The sequence below is a fragment of the Mauremys mutica genome, chromosome 24 (assembly GCF_020497125.1).
Source record: "Mauremys mutica isolate MM-2020 ecotype Southern chromosome 24, ASM2049712v1, whole genome shotgun sequence".
NCBI lineage: Eukaryota > Metazoa > Chordata > Testudines > Geoemydidae > Mauremys > Mauremys mutica.
Genome location: NC_059095.1, coordinates 13,547,048 through 13,566,544, shown reverse-complemented (window position 1 = coordinate 13,566,544; position 19,497 = coordinate 13,547,048). Strand labels below are relative to the sequence as shown.

The 19,497-nt window shown below is 47.6% G+C and overlaps 1 protein-coding gene and 1 long non-coding RNA gene across 2 annotated transcripts in view; one reads left to right on the top strand and one right to left on the bottom strand.

Moving 5' to 3' along the window:
• The window catches only part of LOC123355926 (excitatory amino acid transporter 5-like), an 89,041-nt gene that overhangs the window by 55,424 nt on the left and 14,120 nt on the right, over positions 1–19,497 (top strand). Inside the window, exons 6-9 of the mRNA XM_044998793.1 lie at positions 7,009–7,108; positions 9,568–9,801; positions 10,794–10,988; positions 14,928–15,062. Coding sequence (XP_044854728.1) covers positions 7,009–7,108; positions 9,568–9,801; positions 10,794–10,988; positions 14,928–15,062 — 664 coding nt within the window. The remainder of the gene's footprint in view (positions 1–7,008; positions 7,109–9,567; positions 9,802–10,793; positions 10,989–14,927; positions 15,063–19,497) is intronic.
• Positions 1,574–18,395, bottom strand: LOC123355927. The gene is made up of 3 exons (XR_006575237.1): positions 18,334–18,395; positions 17,274–17,365; positions 1,574–1,705 (listed from the first exon to the last, which is right to left on the bottom strand). It is a non-coding gene; the product is annotated as an uncharacterized LOC123355927 (long non-coding RNA).

Here is a 19,497-nt window from a genome sequence, read left to right as displayed (position 1 = left end):
CTCTTTATTAAGTGTTTTTAAATAATTTTGTAACGTTTTTGGGCTCTTCTAGGTAACACAGCTTGTCACTAATCATCCAAACTTTTCATATCGTTAAAGCTCATTAAAAAGGGGTGACAGGCTACATTTGGAAAAGTTAGGTCATAAGTAAACACAGTTATCAGAAATCATTACAGGCTACTTCTAATGCTCTAGAATTTACACAGCACTTTGTGAACTGTTCAAGGCAGGGAGTGTTTCTCTTCTGTGTCTTCTCGCAGAGCCAAGCCATCGTAGGACAGCCAATGAGGGAAGGGAAATTGAGGCGAAATGCTGGGTGAACAAGAAAGGAAAGATTCTGGGTTTTAAGTGGGGGAGGTGAGGAAGGAAAGATGAGTTGCCGGCAGCAGGAAATTGGAGATTGTGCCAAGCACCAGGGACGAAGTGGTCGAAGATGAGGCTGAAAGTGACAAGCAGATGAGTGGAGGAGTAAGGAGAGACCAGAACAGGAGGACTTGAGATCAGAGATGTAAGTGTGGGGCAAGACTAGGTAGGGCTCTGAAGGGGAGGGAACTTGCTGTGGCAGGGCAGCGGCTCTCAACCTTTCCAGACCACCGTGCCCCTTTCAGGAGGCTGATTTGTCTTGTGTACCCCAAATTTCACCTCACTTAAAAACTACTTGCTTACAAAAATCACACATAAAAATACGACAGTGTCACAGCCACACTCTTACTTACAAAGTGCTGACTTCCTCATTTACCATATAATTCTAAAATAAATCAATTGGAATATAAATATTGGGTACTTGCATGTCAGTGTGTAGTATATAAAGTAATATAAACAAGTCACTGTATGAAATTGTAGTTTCCACTGACATCACTAGGGCTTTTTATGTCGCCTGTTGTAAAACTAGGCAAATATCTAGATGAGTTGATTACCCCCTGGAAGAGCTCTGCACACCCGTAGGGGTACATGTACCCCTGGTTGAGAACTACTGTGGTAAGGGACAGAAAGCCAATTAAGAGACTTTAAGGGATAGAGGTGATGTGGTCAGAGCAGTGGGAGATAAAGGTGACTGAAGCACAGGGATGCTTTGAATAGACTGAAGGAGGAGAGGTGAGAAGAGAAGGTAGCAGTGATCCAGGTGAGATCATGGACCAGGGGAAGCAGGAGGGATACAGGAAATGGTGTATCTGGTTATAATAAAGGGGAAGAACTGACAGGATGTGGCCTAGTGACTGCATATCGGGTGAAGGCAGGAGAAGTAGACAAAAGAGATGAAGATTACACCAAGGCCTGAAGCTGGGAGCGGGAAGGAGGGTGGAATTGTCATTAGTGGTAGAGAAGGGAGGTAGCAGAGCGGGACCGGCAGGAAGGAAGGTCAATTCAGTGTTGGAATGGAATGATTGTGATGTAGCGACTGGACCTCTGAAAGGAGATGGCAGACTAGATACAGAGGTAGGTGCCCACACAGACATTCCTTCAAGATTTGAGGAGACGTCCATCGTGGACTCGGTTCTCCGCAGGGTCACTGTGTGGTTTTTTTATTGTAATTCCTTGTCTTCAGACATTGAGCAAAGCCTTCTGCAAGCAGGTGGGATTGGCCAGGTAAGCTGAACATGCATTGGCTTCAGGTAGTTTCCCCCTTTGGTTCTTCAGATAGCACCTTCAGCTGACTTTGCCTTGCCTTTGGCTGGCCAGAGCTTCATCCTGGGGGTTGCTGTTTCTAAAAATACCAACATTAAACTTGAAGATTACGAACAGAATTCTAACGACACTCATTTGGGCCAGTATCTCAGCCCATCCCACGCCATTCTGAAGTCATCACAGTAAAACAGGCTCCTAGAACAGGACAGCAGTTGATATTTTCTAGCTGGCCATATGAGGGAGTTCTCGATATGGTTCCAACATACACAGCACAGACGTTCTCCCAGGAAGGGATCGATCTTCTCTCTGTCTAGGGCTAGTCAGTCACTAGCCCAGGAGTTCTCAAAACGGGAGTCACGACCCCTCGAAGTCACAAGGTGGGTACATGGGGGTCACCAGCTGTCAGCTCTGTGAGGCTGACAGCTCCGAGCCCCCATTCAATTAAATTAACCCTCCTCGTTTTTAATTTATGGGGGGGGGGTCACACTCAGCGGCTTGCTGTGGGGAAAGGGGTCACCAATCCAAAAAGTTTGAAAACCACTGGACTAGCCTTTACTTGGCACATGAGGGCAGCTAACCCAGTGCGCACCCCTCCCCCGTGATCAAGTGGCAGAGAGGAGGTGAAGATGGAGGAATCTTGGCTCCACAGCCCCCACCTGCCCGCTAGAGCAGCTGGCTGGGTGCATGGGAAGGAGGAGTAACTTCCTCCCTCCCACCAGCACAGCAGGGGAATAGCTAACTCCCCTGCCCTCCCCTCTCCAAGCAAGGGGACAGCAGAAAGCGCCACTTGCAGGTGGAACTGTTACGTGCCAACCCTTACTCTGGGCTGAGTTGAAGGATCTCAGTCAAGGCCATACCACCTATAACTCTTTACTCCTCTGTAGCTTATCTATGAGTTCTCTGGAGTTTCACTTCAATGGTTCAGTGAACTTAGGAATTAAAGCAATTACAATAAATATTTAGATCCCCGTGGGCCATCTTTCAGAGGGTATGTTGAATAGATGCTCAACACGAAGGAGCAGTCCTACCCATTGCCCTCCCTGACTCCCACCGTGGTGCCCATGGAGGAGAAGGGGGATGAGTTGATGAGTCTTTACTATGTCCCGATGGAGAAGACAAAGGAATACACCTCTGCCAAAGTAGGGCTACCCTTCCTGGTGTACTAAGGTGCTTCTGCATCCCTTCTACCTGGGATGGGGGGTAGACAGTCCCGATGGCCCAGTTCCTACGTGTTGCCATGGTTTGGTGGCCAAAGGTCTAGTTAGCACTCCTGATGTCATGTGAGCCAGCAAGTGTGACTGCAGTACTAAGCCCACAGACAGGTCATGCCATGCTGAACAGGCCATAGATGCCAAGAAGGATGGTATCGATGGGCTGGGTACCCAGAAGGCCGGAGGAAAGGTGCTCAGTGGATTTAGCTGGTACCACAGGCACTCTATTCATATTGGTATCAAGGCACCAAAGGGATCTTAGATCATTTGTGCCCCTCAGCTACAGAGCTCGAGATGAGTCTAACACATGTTGACTCTTGTGTCTTGATTCTGAAGGCCCTGGAGACCTCTCTCGTCTCTGGAGTGATGCTCATTCCTACCCCTTCTTGTGACAGTTGACACATGGATCAAACTTGATACCTGGGGTCTTTTGGGTGTGTCAGCCTTGGTGCTCAGGGTGGACTCTCACAGGGTGCTAGCTGAGAGGGACTTGATGGAGGCCTGAGCCTCAGCTATATCGTTCTTCATCATATGTGCGGAGGCCTTCACAGAGCACTCCAGAAAACTTTAGGTAGGCACCCCGGCCTGCGGTGTCGCTTGGAAAAGAGCACAGGGTGCAACAGCCAGGGATATGTCCTTTTCCAAAACAAGAAAAGCACTTAAGCATGCCCATCACTGAGTGGCATAGAAGCAGCAAAGGAGGGGCATGTCTTAAACCTGGGGCTTTAGCTTCTGCTGTAACAGCTCAACTTCAAAGGGGGCTCCAAGCTACTTAGGAAATTTTTTTTTAAACATTGGTAAAGCCAATGGGTGAATAAAAAGGGCTGACTACCTAATAACTGCACTAACCAATCACCAGCAACTAACTGCAGTAGGATCACCGAGAAGCAGGCAGGCACTGCAGGCATTCCGTCTCACATATAGGCAGTAAGAAGGAACTGAAAGTCAGATGGCCCTACTCTGCGTGGGGATGGAGGGACACAAGGACAGTGAGGGTGCAGGGTGGCCCTAGCAGACACTGCTTCCCAGAAAATCTGATCTCACGCCATGGGAACCACGTTGGTAGATACTTGAAGAAGAACTTTTATTTTGTTAAAAGCTAGGAAATTGAGAGTTACAGCTTCCCCAGCAGTCTGAGTATGACCAGCTCATTAGGGTTTGTCATTATGGACTCAAACAAGAATGTCACATGCCATTAGGTAAATCCAGTACTAGAGTAGAAATGAGGTGCAATCCCTTTCATTCAAGAAGAGGGATAGTTTAGCCTGTTGCATTATGGGCTGTATTAATCCCACAAAACTAACTTTTGGAGGGTCAGTGCCCCAGGAAATGGATTATTCTGTTATTACCAAATAGGAACAGGAAAGATAGTCCACCTGCCTCTAGAAGTTACTGCTTGGTGGTGGTGAAAGAGGTTTACCAGCTCCCTGACCAAAAGAAGGGGCCAGATCATAGATGTCTCTGTAACTTGAACTCTTTAAACTGTGCTTTGAGAACTTCAGTAACTCAGCCAGAGGTTAGAGATCTATCACAGGAGTGGGTGGGTGAGGTTCTGTGGCTTGCGAAGTGCAAGGAGGTCAGACTAGATGATCACGATGGTCGCTTCTGACCTTAAAGTCTTTGAGTCTATCATAAGCCCAGGTTGTTAGGGAATGATCACATGACTTCAGGGAGGGTGGGGAGAGGATGGGGGCTAAATAAGTTCAGATAAAGTTCACAGATGTCCAAAGCTCGTTATATCCCTCTCCCCTGCCCAGTGTCTGACTTTCTACTTTGGGTTTGTCTTCACTGCAGTAGTAGCTCAAGGTATGACTCAAGTGTTGTTCCTAAACTGACTCCCAGAAGTTTGTAGCTCAGGAGAAGTGGTAGGGAAATGACTCTTCAGGTGCTGCTGATGCTGGAGCAAATAAGGCAGTGGGGATACAGCTATTCTGTGCTGCAGATCCAATCACTCTGTGCCGCTTGAGTGTTATTTTGCAGTGTGGCCACTCTCCCTCGAGCGAGGCTAACTGGAGAAGGTAACTCAAGTGTAGCTAACTCAAGCTAACTTTGCAGTAAAGACATAGCCTTGGATTGCCAGCTCTTTGATGTAGGGAACTGTCCATGACTCTGTGTTTGTGTAGTACTGAGCACACTGGGGCCCTGTTCTTGGCTGGTCCCTAGGTCCTTCTGTAATAAACATTACTAAATAATAATAATAATATAATATAAATTGCATGGATGTTTATCTCGATTAGAAATTTGCTCTTTTGGGAGTTTGTCAATTGACCCTATACTGCAGCCACCAGCAAGTGAAGGTCTTTGCATGTTAAAAGAACAAGTTAAAAATTACTTAACCAAGTTAGATGTCTTCAAGTCACCAGGGCCTGATGAAATACACCCTAGAATACTCAAGGCTGACTGAGGAGATAGCTGAGCCATTAGCAATTATCTTTGAGAAGTCATGGAAGACGGGAGAGATTCCAGAAGACTGGAAAAGGGCACATATCTATAAAAAGGGAACTAAGGACAACCCGGGGAATTACAGACCAGTCAGCTTAACTTCTGTACCCGGAAAGATAATGGAGCAAATAATGAAGCTATCAATTTGCAAACACCTAGAAGATAATAAGGTGATAAGTAACAGTCAGCATGGATTTGTCAGGAACAAATCGTGTCAAACCAACCTACTAGCTTTCTTTGACAGGGTAACAAGCCTAGTGGAAAGGGGGGAAGCGGTAGACGTGGTATATCTTGACTTTAGTAAAGCTTTTGATATTGTCTCGCATGACCATCTCATAAACAAACTAGGGAAATGCTACCTAGATGGAGCTACTATAAGGTGAGTGCAAAACTGGTTGGAAAACTGTTTCCAGAGAGTAGTGATCACTGGTTCACGGTCGAGCTGGAATGGCATATCAAGTGGAGTCCCGCAGGGATCAGTTCTGGGTCAGGTTCCGTTCAATATCTTCATCAGTGATTTAGATAATGGCATAGAGAGTACGCTTATAAAGTTTGTGAATGATTCTAAGCTGGGAGGGGTTGCAAGTGCTTTGGAGGGTAGGATTAAAATTCAGAATGATCTGGACAAACTGGAGAAATAGTCTGAAGTAAATAGGATGAAATTCTATAAGGATAAATGCAAAGGATTCCACTTAGGAAGGATCAATCAGTTGCACACATACAAAATGGGCAATGACTGCCTAGGAAGGAGCACTGCAGAAAGGGATCTGGGGGTCAGAGAGGACCACAAGCTAAATATGAGTCAACAGCATAGGCACCAACTTTTTCCAGTGCCGGTGGGTGCCTTTGCCCCCCCTCCGCCCCTAGCCCCACCACATTCCAACCCCACCCCCACAGTCACAACCCTAACTCCACCCCCTCCCTGCCCCTATTGGCTCCCTTCCCCAAATCCCGGCCCCGCCTCTTCCCCCAGCGCACCGTGTTTCCCCTCCTCCCCCCTCCCAAGCGCTGGGAGGGAGGGGGGAGAAGCAGGATGCGGCGGCGCGCTCATGGAGGAGGTGTGCTGGAGCAAGGAGGTGGGGCAGGGCCACAGAGAGCTGCCAGTGGCTGCTGAGCACCCACCAATTTTTTTTCCGTCGGTGCTCCAGCCCCGGAGCACCCACAGAGTCGGTGTCTATGCTCAACAGTGTAACACTTGCAAAAAAAAAAAAAGCCAACATCATTCTGGGATGTATTAGCAGGAGTATTGTAAGCAAGCTATGAGAGTAACTCTTCGGCTCTACTCCCTGCTGATTAGACCTCAACTAGAGGTTTGTGTCCAGTTCTGGGCACCACATTTCAGGAAAGATGTGGCCAAATTGGAGAAAGTCCAGAGAAGAGCAACCAAAATGATTAAAGGTCTAGAAAACATGACCTGTGAGGGAAGATTGAAAAAAATTGGGATTGTTTAGTCTGGAAAAGAGAAGACTGAGAGGGGACATGATAAGTTTTCAAGTACATAAAAGATTGTTACAAGGAGGAGGGAGAAAAATTGTTGTTCTTAACCTCTGAGGATAGGACAAAAAGCAATGGGCTTAAATTCCAGCAATGAAGGTTTAGATTGGACATTGGTCCTGCCATAATTGCAGGGGACTGGACTAGATGACCTCTCGAGGTCCCTTCCAGTCCTATGATTCTACGTTCAGTATCAATGCTGTTTAATAACTCAAGTTAACATGTCTGGTTGCAGGCCTCCTTCTAGGGAAAATGGGTGAGCGCGGAACTCCTTTAGTCAACGTGTGCCAGTGTCTGAATGAAGCAGTTATGAAGATTGTCTCAATGGCGGTTTGGTAAGTAAATCTGATTAACTCAATTTGGATGTTTTCATATCTCCCAGTTAAGCCCCGTTGCAGTTATATTGCTACAAAAAATAAAAGTTCAGGAACTGTAAGTTCAGGATGTTAAAATATTCCCTCTTCTGCAGTCAACTTTTTTGTTTCAAGCTTAACTAAAGAGTTGAGGCTACTGGTTCTCTGTAGTAAGAAGAGCCTCACAGTTACATTAGCTAGGAAAAAATAAGAATTAATTCTCATAGTTTAGGATATAAAAAGGATAATAAGCTTGGGTCAAGAGGAGCTCTCACACTTTCAGGTCAGAAGGGACCATCGTGATCATCTAGTCTGACCTGCTGCACATCACAGGCCACAGAACCTTATCCACCCACTCCTGAAATAGACCCCTAACCTCTGGCTGATACTGAAGTCCTCAGAGCACGATTTAAAGCAGGGGTAGGCAACCTATGGCACAGGTGCCGAAGGCAGCACGCGAGCTGATTTTCAGTGGCACTCACGCTGCCCAGGTCCTGGCCACTGGTCCTGGGGGCTCTGCATTTTAATTTAATTTTAAATGAAGCTTCTTAAACATTTTAAAAACTTTATTTACTTTACATACAACAATAGTTCAAGTATCAGGGGGGTAGCCGTGTTAGTCTGGTTCTGTAGAAGCAGCAAAGAGTCCTGTGGCACCTTATAGACTAACAGACGTTTTGCAGCATGAGCTTTCGTGGGTGAATACCCACTTCGTCGGATGCAAGTGGTGGAAATTTCCAGGGGCAGGTTTATATATGCAAGCAAGAAGCAAGCTAGAGATAACGAGGTTAGTTCAATCAGGGAGGATGAGGCCCTGTTCTAGCAGTTGAGTGAAAACCAAGAGAGGAGAAACTGGTTCTGTGGTGTCACTGGTGTAGATATACAAACCTCGATGCCAACTCTGCCCACATATCTACACCAGCGACACCATCACAGGACCTAACCAGATCAGCCACACCATCACCGGTTCATTCACCTGCACGTCCACCAATGTAATATATGCCATCATATGCCAGCAATGCCCCTCTGCTATGTACATTGGCCAAACTGGACAGTCTCTAAGGAAAAGGATAAATGGACACAAATCAGATATTAGGAATGGCAATATACAAAAACCTGTAGGAGAACACTTCAACCTCCCTGGCCACACAATAGCAGATCTTAAGGTGGCCATCCTGCAGCAAAAAAACTTCAGGACCAGACTTCAAAGAGAAACTGCTGAGCTCCAGTTCATCTGCAAATTTGACACCATTAGCTCAGGATTAAACAAAGACTGTGAATGGCTTGCCAACTACAGAACCAGTTTCTCCTCTCTTGGTTTTCACTCAACTGCTAGAACAGGGCCTCATCCTCCCTGATTGAACTAACCTCGTTATCTCTAGCTTGCTTCTTGCTTGCATATATAAACCTGCCCCTGGAAATTTCCACCACTTGCATCCGACGAAGTGGGTATTCACCCACGAAAGCTCATGCTGCAAAACGTCTGTTAGTCTATAAGGTGCCACAGGACTCTTTGCTGCAACAATAGTTCAGTTATATATTATAGACTTATAGAAAGAGACCTTCTAAAAACGTTAAAATGTATTACTGGCACGCGAAACCTTAAATTAGAGTGAATAAATGAAGACTCGGCACAGCACTTCTGAAAGGTTGCCGACCCCTGATTTAAAGACAAAGTTACAGAGAATCCACCATTTATACTAGTTTTAACCTGCAAGTGACCCGTGCCCCATGCTGCAGAAGAAGGCAAAAAATCTCCAGGGTCTCTGCCAATCTGATGGGAGAGAAAATTCCTTCATGACCCCAGATATGGTGATCAGTTAAACCTTGAGCATGTGGGCAAGACCCACCAGCCAGACACCTGGGAAAGAATTCTCTGTAGTAACTCAGAGCCCTCCCCATCTAGTGTCCCATCTCATCACATGGTATAACATTGTGCAGCCAGTTGGATTCATAACGTGGAATTTTATACCTTCCTCTGGTTTATGCAGCATTTGGCCACACCTGGAGACACTCTAGCACAGTGGTGGGCAGCCTGCAGCCCGTGGGCCACAGGCGGCCCGTCAGGGTAATTGATGGCAGGCCGCCAGACAGTTTGTTTACATTTGCTCAGCTTCCCACAGCTCCTATTGGCTGCAGTTCGCCGTTCCTGGCCAATGGGAGCTGTGGGAAGCAGTGGCCAGCATGTCTCTGAAGCCCACACTGCTTCCTGCAGCTCCCATTGGCTGGGAATGGTGAACCGCAGCCACTGGCACGCAGGTGGCCGTGCAAACGTAAACAAAGTGTCTGGCGGCCCACCAGCGATTACCCTGACGGGCCGCGTGTGGCCCGCAAGCCGCAGGTTGCCCTCCTCTGCTCTAGCAGGACGGGATGGTCTTTTCTGTTATGACATTTGCCATGTTCCTATCCCAATGAGCGATGTTTTACTATTCTTATTGCAGGTACTTCCCATTTGGCATTGTGTTTCTCATTGCTGGGAAGATTTTGGAAATGGAGGATCCGGCTGTGATTGGAAAGAAATTGGGACTCTACGCCATAACGGTGGTGACAGGGCTAGTCATCCATGGACTTATCCTCTTGCCTTTGCTTTTCGCACTCATTACCAGGAAAAACCCCTTTGCTTTCATCCGGGGAATACTGCAAGCCCTGCTGATCGCCCTCGCGACATCATCCAGGTATGACAAAGGGTCTGGTCGTCATTCGTCACAGACATTCCATTATTCCAGCTGAGAGAGAAGCTGGTTTCACTATTCAGGTCTAGGCTGTGTATAAATGTTTTCATCCTTGGTTTAGCACAAGGGTTTCCTGAGTAATGTACCAAGCACTGGTCCCTCATGTGCTATTCTTGCAAGGGAAATACCGTAGCAAACTCCTTTCAGCTATTTGAACTATGGGAGAGTTAAGCTACTTCTCCATTGTTTAAACCCCCTACCTCCCCCCCCCACCAAAAACAGTCTTTTGAATGAAGCTACAGAAAAAAAAACAGGCAAAAGTTTGAAACTTGAGATGTGGCTCAGGCTTAGTTCTCAATGAAAACTAGAGCCGCTGCCAGGTTTGAGCAGCGTGGGGGAGAATAACTCAGCGTGGCAAGAAATTAAAAGGAAGCCCGGCCCTTTCTGCCCGTTGAGTCAGTTCTAAGGATTTTTAGAACCACCCTAGAACCGCAGTGTTATCTATCCCTTGCCTAATGATTTCTAACATTGTTCGCTTTTTTGACTGCTGCTGCACATTGAGTGGATGTTTTCAGAGAACTAGCCACGACTCCAAGATCTTTCTTGAGGGGTAACAGCTAATTTAGACCCCATCATTGTATATGTATAGTTGGGATTATGGTTTCCAATGTACATTACTTTGCGTTAATCAACATTGAACTTCATCTGCCATTTTGTTGTCCAGTCACCTGGTTTGGTGAAATCCCTTTGTGACTCTTCGCAGTCAGCTTTTGTGTTGTCTGCAAACTTTGCCAACTGACTGTTCACCCTAGTTGAGACAGAGAGTTCTGACACTTTCCTTCCACCATTGTTTAAGAGAGAGGTGGCAGCTGAGGTACAGAATTTTCACTTCACTTTATGAGCAGATGTGGTGACCTTGTGCCTCCAGCAGCCTTCTTATTAACTGCCTCAGTGACACCAACGGCAATGGAAATGGTTATTTCTTTGCAATGCAGCTCAGCAACCCTGCCCATCACCCTGAAATGTCTTCTGGAAAACAATGGGATAGACAGACGGGTGGCACGATTCGTTCTCCCTGTTGGCGCAACCATTAATATGGATGGGACTGCACTGTACGAGGCAGTCGCTGCAATCTTTATTGCTCAGGTCAACGAGTACGATTTGGACTTGGGACAAATTATAACTATCAGGTAAATACATTTCTTCCTTTATTTACACTAAATCTGTTCTCGTTCTTCCCTGTCCAGATCTAAGGACAGTGTATCATAACAGCTACCAACTTTCCCACGCAGCGTTGGTCATTCTATTACATGTTTAAGGTAGACATGGTCGGACAGTAGCGTATCATAAGCAGAGATGCGTCTGGCTACTTCTTTACCTGTTGCAGTGCCTCTGCAGTCCTGTATACTCAAAGGGTATGTCTCCACTACAGATCCTAGAGCAGCATAGCCAGGGCATAGCCCCCCCCGTGTGGATGCAGCCTGCACCAACAGGAGTTTCTCTACTGGTGTACGAACGCTGTGCAAGGAAGCTGTGTCTATACTAGGGGTTTCGTTGGCATAGCCGTGTTTTCACACCCCTGAACACCATAGTTATGTCAACCGAAATGTTAAGTATCGATCAGGCGTAAAGCAGTACAATTCCCCTAGCCTGGGTGCAGTTATATTGTTAGAGAAGTGCTTATACTGGTACAGCCTATTCCCATTCAGGGAGGGAATAAGCCAGGCTGGTAAAAGGCACCTCTGTACCTGTATCACTGTGTCCAAGTTGGGGGCTGTACAAGTAGAACTATTTCAGTTTAAAAAAAAAATCACACCCCTAATCAGGACAGTTACACAGAACCACTCTTGTGTGTAGACCAGGCCTATGTTTTCATTCAAAAAACCTCCTAAATGGACACAGTGCTATCTCGTCAGTCTGCAGACAGCCTGACAGTTCCCTGGAGAATGACGTGAACTACCCCATCCGTCTCAATGAAACTGATGATCGTTTTTAAGTATTATCATTAACTATTTCACGCTGATCAATTTAGCAGAAACACATACGGCCAATGTGCTCATCCTATAATCCCAAACCACGCTTTGCCAGTGGCTAAAAGCCCCAAAGAGTCCCTACCTAGCTGCCAAAACCTGCCGTTCTCCTCTGAAAACGTACTCAGCACAGGTGTGAATTGCCAATGCAAACTTCTGTACCATGTTTACATCGGGACAATTCAGGGCAGAGTAAAATAAACTGAATTTATAGTGAGAGAAACATAAGGAACCTTGTGCTGACTGGATTAGTCGTTATATTTCAGTTAATAATAACAACCTCTGTGCAACCTTAGCTCTGCCCCTTGTGAGTGTGTTAGTGAAGAGTGTTTATTTAAGGCTCATTCACTATTCTTCTGCAGGACCCTGCCTCATTCAGTGCGAAGGACGAATAGTCCTCAGGGAATGAGGCTGCTGTGGGATATTTCTACTTGCCCTCCCTCACGCCCTGAACTGTGGCAGTGAAATGGGAAACTGCCCCTTGATTCCCAGTCCAGGGTCCAGCCCAGGGCACCCACCCTCAGGCTTTCAACTCCCCAGCTGTTGCCTCTCCTGGGGGGGAGACCCACGTCTCCCCTTTCTGGCCAGGGTATTTCCAGGCTGCAGTTCCCTGCCGTTACTGTGTATTGCCCAGCACAGACAGGTCACCCAAGGACACCTGCTTCAGAGACAGCTAACTGGGGTAACTGTTCCAGTTTACGCACCACCCAGTTCTTTCCATGGAAGCCCACTTGATTCTTAAGGTGAAAAGCACCACAGAGACCAGAAGCGTCACACAACGGCCAAATTGCAGAGAACATAATTTTGTCCTTTCTTTTGAGGCCTGCCTACGGCTCAGCACTCAAGTATCTGAGCACCTCACAAACATTCACAAATTCATCCGAACAGCCCTGTGAGATGTGGAGTGGGACAAAGTTCCTCCTCTGCCGTGGTGGGTTCTGCGCTTTCTGGTGGATTTTCTCACCTCTGAGGTTTTCGGCAGTCCTCAGTCTGGCTCCTTTTGTTAGTGGCACAAACCTGCCGTTCACTCAGCTTACCTCATCACTGGCCAGCATGGAGAAGAGGAGGAGAACAATCCCCTGCAGTCTCTGCTGGTCCATCTAATGGGTCGGGAGACAGGCCAGAGACCTTCACCTCTGGTGGGACCCACAGTCCAGATCAACTCCTCTTATATCAAATAGGGAGTTGGGGGGATGGGGGGAACCCGGGCCCACCCTCTACTCTGGGTTCCAGCCCAGGGCCCTGTGGATTGCAGCTGTCTAGAGTGTCTCCTGTAACAGCTGCATGACGGCTACAACTTCCTGGGCTACTTCCCCATGGCCTCCTCCAAACACCTTCTTTATCCTCACCACCAACCTGCCACCTGATGTCTGATAACACTTGTACTTCTCAGTCCTCCAGCAGTTCGCCTACTCACTCAGGCTATGGCTACACTTAGCACTTCAAGGCGCTGCTGCGGTAGCGCTGCCGCGGCAGCGCTTTGAAGCGCTAAGTGTAGTCAAAGCGCCAGCGCTGGGAGAGAGCTCTCCCAGCGCTGTCCGTACTCCACCTCCCTGTGGGGAATAACGGACAGCGCTGGGAGCGGGCTTTGACCACACTGGCGCTTTGCAGCGCCGCAATTTGCAGCGCTGGAGAGGGTGTGTTTTCACACCCTGCTGCAGCGCTGCAAATTTGCAAGTGTAGCCATGGCCTCAGCTTCTTGCATGCCTCTTGCTCCCAGCTCCTCACGCGCCCCTCACTGACTGCAGGGAGGTCCTTTTAAACCAGGTGCCCTGATTAGCCTGCCTGTCTTAATGGATTCTAGCAGCTTCTTAATTGGCTCCAGGTGTCCTAATTAGCCTGCCTGCCTTAATTGGTTCCAGTAAATTCCTGATTGTTCTGGAACTGCCCATTACCTTACCCAGGGGAAAGGGACCTGCTTAACCTGAGGCTAATATATCTGCCTTCATCACGCTCCTGTAGCCATCTGGCCTGACCCTGTCACAGGAGCTATTACTCTATGTACCGAGGGTAATTCTGAGTGCAGCAGCCCTGTGGGGACACCAGGAGTCTCAAGCTGGGCCCTCAGAAACTGGGGAACACACAGTTAGAACCGTCTTTGAACATTTTTGGCCAACGTCCCTCAGGCTGTCTGTGGCAGAGCAAGGGCCAGAACTCAGTTCTCTTGTGTCTCCGCCCACAAGAACATCCTTCTGCCACGTGCAGAATGTTGCCACCTTTGCTACAAACCGAACTCATTCACTCCATGCCCGCCTCATTCGCTGCCCCAGCAGTACAGTAAGTGAGGTTAGACGCTTCTGGAAAAGATTTCAGAGCTCATTCTAGCTAGCAATGGACAACCTGAGAAACATGACAGCAAGAGAAGAGGTTTCTGTTTTATTTACAAGGGGGGTTCACAATCAGCCTTATAATGAGACCCTGGTTGCAACCTTAACTGTACAGAGGCTGTCACCTCTCCATAATGATATATCCCTCTGGTCCACAAATGCAGGCCTCTACTGCTTCAGCCGAAGCTAAAGTGTTGTTTGTGGTCACCTATGGATGGACAGATGGACACACACTCTCTGTCTTGCTCGCTTTCTCACTGCCACTGAAGTCAATAGCAAGAAATTCCTGTTGACTTCAGTGGAAGCAGGACTGGGCCTAAAGCTACTCGCCACAAAAATCTGTATTAAAACTTTGCTTAATTACAAGCAATCTCCTTCCAATCTGGCCTGCACGTACATTTTCAAGGAGCCTTTGCTGGATGGAACGTTTGCAGGGGTCGGAACAAGCCCCTAGGTGCACAGAAACATCAGACGTATGTTGAAATATTTCTGTATTCTACAATGGTGGCTCACTGGTTGAGACAGGCAGATAAGTCGGGTGTGGGGGGGGAGCACACTGAGGCTTAATACGGAGGGACTTATGAGTGAGTGTTCCCCAGCTAGCCACCAGCGCTCGCCAGGGCGATGTGAAAGCCCAGGAGGGGGTGAGGCTACGTCATGAATGCGCCCACCGACCTTTCATTGGAAGAGTTGACGTTTACTTTGCCATACAGTCAAAACCATTAAGAGCCTTCCAAGTGACAAAGGTGCTGTGGCCTTTCTATTTCTGCAGCATAACAGCGACAGCAGCAAGCATAGGTGCAGCGGGAATCCCCCAATCAGGACTCGTTACGATGGTCATTGTACTAACCTCTGTTGGCCTTCCCACTGATGACATCACACTGATCATTGCAGTTGACTGGGCTTTGTAAGTATTTTTTTTCCATAGCCTATGTTGTTGTTTTTAGTGTTCAGGACAGTGACCCCTGAGTATTCTGACCATACAAATGTAACTACGGTGGTTCTAATAGACGTGACTGGAGTCTAAAGGGATACAGAACAAGGCATGGAGCCAGGAACTCTGCATTGTAGTCTTGTCTCTGCCACGGACTTCTTGGGACACCCTGAGGAAATCGCTGAAGCACAATTTTCTTAAGTGGCTAGTGATTTATGGGGCCAACATTTTTGGATGCCCAGCTTGGGCCTGATTTTAGAAGTTCCACGGGCTTTGATAGGAATTGTGGGTGTTCTGTCCTGAGGAAAGTCAGGCACCAGGCTCAGTGCCCAATTTTTAAAATGTGGCCTATGTATCTCTTTGATGCAGGCTGTGATCCATTTGATGATGGGCTTGCTTTCCAGACCTTTCCTAGAGCCTCAAATAGAACTAAGAGGAATTCTTCCTTCCTAAAACATTCTGACCCATGTAGGTACATTCTCAGGTGGTTGAGAACATGCCAAATTCTCTCCTTCCTAGTGTGGGGACAGGAACGAGGGAAAGAAAATTCCTTGGTTTGAGTGGAACGGACAAAACTAGGAGGAGACCAGAGCATGAACTTGTTGCTGTGGAACATCAGCTGGGCAGGGCTGCTAGTTCCCTTATTAACCAGAAATACCTCCTGGAGGTCAGAGCAGGACAAGGGTATGAAGGAGGAGTCACTTAGCTTTTGAATACCAAGTTAAAATCACAAAGGGCCACCAGAAACCTGATTGTGGGAGTGAAGGGAGGAAAGAGACTATCCTAAGAAATGTGGACACTAGGCCCATAAGCAACTAAGAGCAGAGGCGTGAACTTTTAGGGAACTAGGTGCTAACCCCTCAGTAAACTGTGCGTGTAAGAAATGCTCACTGAAATTTTGCTCTCCTAGCTGAGGTCCCCCTACCACTACACCATGCCAAGGATGGACCGTCCTGGTAGCACACAAAGGAGGTTCTCATGAGATTGAGGCACTGTCTGAGTCATCCTGGCAGAGGTGCTCCGCTTTGTTACTGACCATACATACAGAGGCACCTAGAGCTCACAGGTCTGGATGTCTCACTAACCCTTTCTGCAGAATGTCTAGGCAGGTAGAGGGAGGGTGTTGGGCCCATCTGGACAATCTCAGTTCACCGAGCTACGTCTTTCACTGCCATGCTGGGATGTGAGGAAGAGAGGACCCTGAGGAGAGCTGCCTTTTTTAGTTCCTTCACATAAAAGGTAGCAGGAGAAACCAGACAGAAGTTCCCACAGACTAGCAATCCATCGTGAGCAATAGCCTACAGTGCTAGGTGTTCCTGTAGCTAGTAATACCAGCAGCTGTGGTGCCGCTGGCACATCGCCTTTCCTTTCGAAGGGAACAGGTCCATGGTACGAGTCCCCTGCCGGCCAGTTAAGTCAGAAACTTCCTCCTGTAGAGACAGCTAATGGAACACTTGTGACCTGCAAGCCAGCCTACCTGGCCGTTTAGGTGGTTTGTGTTGTACAGGGTTTTCCTCAACAGCAGATTCTTTTCCACCCAGTTGAACAGACGTGTGCTTTCCTGGAGCAGTATTGGGCTCAGATAACCACACACAACACAGCAGTGCCTATCAGCACATTTCCCCCTGTATGTCTTGCAGAGCTCTAGGAGCCCTGGTCTGAGTGCCCTGGTCTGAGGACGTTTACACCAAAGCTCTTTCCCCTCCTGACCACTGCCCTGTAGCCCTAGGATGGCCTAGCCCAGCCCAGCCTGTGTATTGGTTGCGATGCAGAGTCCCGAGTCAGTGCAGAGTTACACTCTCTCTCCGCTTGTGCTGGCTCTGCCACCAACACAGATAACGTCAGATCTTGGGCAACCTTCACTGGGGCCTCCGGATTGGTGGAAGGCCCTCGACTGAAGCTATGTCCATATGACTGTCACAGGGTGTTATGGTTCTGGGCTGCAATCCAGAGCAGTGAGGTGTTGTGCCACCACTTGCCCTGCAACCATGGGTGCCTTATAGCCTGGTCTCCCAGCCTAGGCTGCTCCCAGCCAGCCTACCAGCATGCGGGTCACACGCTTAGTGTGTGTGCACTGCACAGCCCTGGGCCAGCAGCTCTGACCCCAGCAGCCTGTCTACAGCCCCACCGCCCACTCTGGCTTCCGCCAGCTTGGTTACAACCAGCAGGGTGACCCCAACTCACCTCCAGTGCAGAATCTTCCCCAAACTGTGTGTCCTGAAATGGCCAGCCCTCTGCTGGACAGCTCAGAGAAACAATAAGGTTCATTTGATCCTCTAAAGACACAAAAACACATCACAGCTTATTAACTTAACTGGTAAATACACCCTCCCCTTTTAACACTGCACTGAGCTGGCTTATAGTAAAATAAAACAAATTCATTAACAATAAGACATAGGTTAAGTGACGCTCAGTAAAAGGAATGAAGTCAGAAAGGGTTACAAGCAAATAAAAGCAAAACCACACATCTAAAAGTCTAAAACTTAATCTAGCAAGACACAAGCTTGTTCAAGATGGTTGCTCTCACTAGTTCTTCTTCCCAGCCATGACTGACTTTCCGTCAGCCAGGACCATCCACAAAAGCACAAGGTTCTGGCTTCCCTTGTCTTCTTAGGTGAAAGACCTTTGCCTAAGCAGGTTTCTCATGTGTATTCAGGTCCCCCCACATTGAAGGACCCATCTTTCTCAGCTTGCAGGAACTCTGGCCTCTTGTGTCTGTCTAGTGACAGATGCCAAGGAGTCCCGCCCTCCCCCCTTCCTATGAGGTTTCCATTCCCCTGTATGATTTCTATGTAAAAGGGGGTTTCCATTGTTTGATTCTACCATGCTTAATTTGCACAGGTCATTAGCTGTGACATTCCCTATCTGGGAAGACAACCCAGCCTGATATCAATAAAACACACATTTCATAATGACATTAATCACTAGTGTCACAACTTTCAGAGAAGGCCTCACTCTAAACATGTGTATAATACAGTAATGCAGCATACAGTCAGTTCCTTCAGTTGCTTATCCCCTGAGGTTCATCCCACCTCCCCTGCCTTTACAGACCAGCCCACCTTGAAATGGATTCTGAAAAGTAAAACCCAGACCAAGCTTCGCTCTCCTGCCTGGTGTAGATGCCATTCGGTCTTTTCTCCCACTTGTTACTGTGAGGAGTCTGTTTACTGCTTATATGTAAAGTGCGGTTAACACATATTCCTTTGTTTAGGACAGACCTGTTTAACAGCTCCCCATGACACACCTGGTTTGAACAGTTATCATCCCAGCATATGTCCTTAACTCTTCATACCCATCAGGTACACACATCACACAAGAATATTAATGACCAGTGAGTTGTTCGTTTTCAAATGATACCTCACAAGGTACATTTTGTACAAAGATCATCACAATAATGTGTCGGGTGTGACTATGGGGGGGTGTCGTGTCACAATAACAAAGTCTGAGCACAAAACTCTCCTGCCCAGAAGGGAGAGGACAAACCGCAGTGGGCACAATGGGGTTGCCAAGCTGAGGTCTCTGACGGATCCAGCTTCCCAAGCGTCTCTTCCAACGGAAAGATCCTGCTTTGCCTACCGGTACCTCTAGTGTGTACGGATCAGTTCACGTCAGGGGCAATGGGTAAACTTCTTGTCATTTACCATTAGGCTCAGTGATTCGAATACTGCAGAGTCTCTGGCACTGCCTGTGTAAGTCTCCCAATTAACTATAATAACTTAATAAAAAAACCTGGGCATCATTGTAAGACAGCTCACCGAAGATCTCTGCTCAGTGGGAAGCTTTCAGTTTGATAGGGATGTCCTACAGCCATTGTTTAACCTCGCATCCACCTCCAAGCAAATGCAGCTGTTCTCCACAGAGTGGAGAATTATTCGGAGAACGACTGGTTTTTACCTTACAGTAACTGATTCTTCCAGATGTTTTGTCCACATGGATTCCACAGTCTGCCCTCCTTCCCATTACTAGAGTGACTCTGGCATTCTGTATTGGCAAAGCACCCGAGGGACTGCTGGACCAGCTTTATGCCCTTAGCTGGGGATGAGAGAGGAATCAGCCCCCATGGACGCTGCTGGACAAAAGAATCTGATCTCATGCACATGTGCAGCAAGATTAGAAACCACATGGACAATCACTTGAAGAGGAATGGGACTGCATATGTTAGAGAGGAAACAAATAAGAGGAGACATGACAGAGATATATAGAGAGGGCAGAAATTACACTTATTCATAGGTTTTAAGTACAGAAGGGACCACTATGGTCACGGTCTGATTGCCTGCACAACTCAAGCCATAGATTTTCACTCAGTCATTTCTGCTTTAAGTCCAAAAACCTGTGGGTGAATTAGAACATCTCTGTTGGAGTCTTTAAATCAAAACTGATGACTAAGTGATGGAGAAACCACCATATC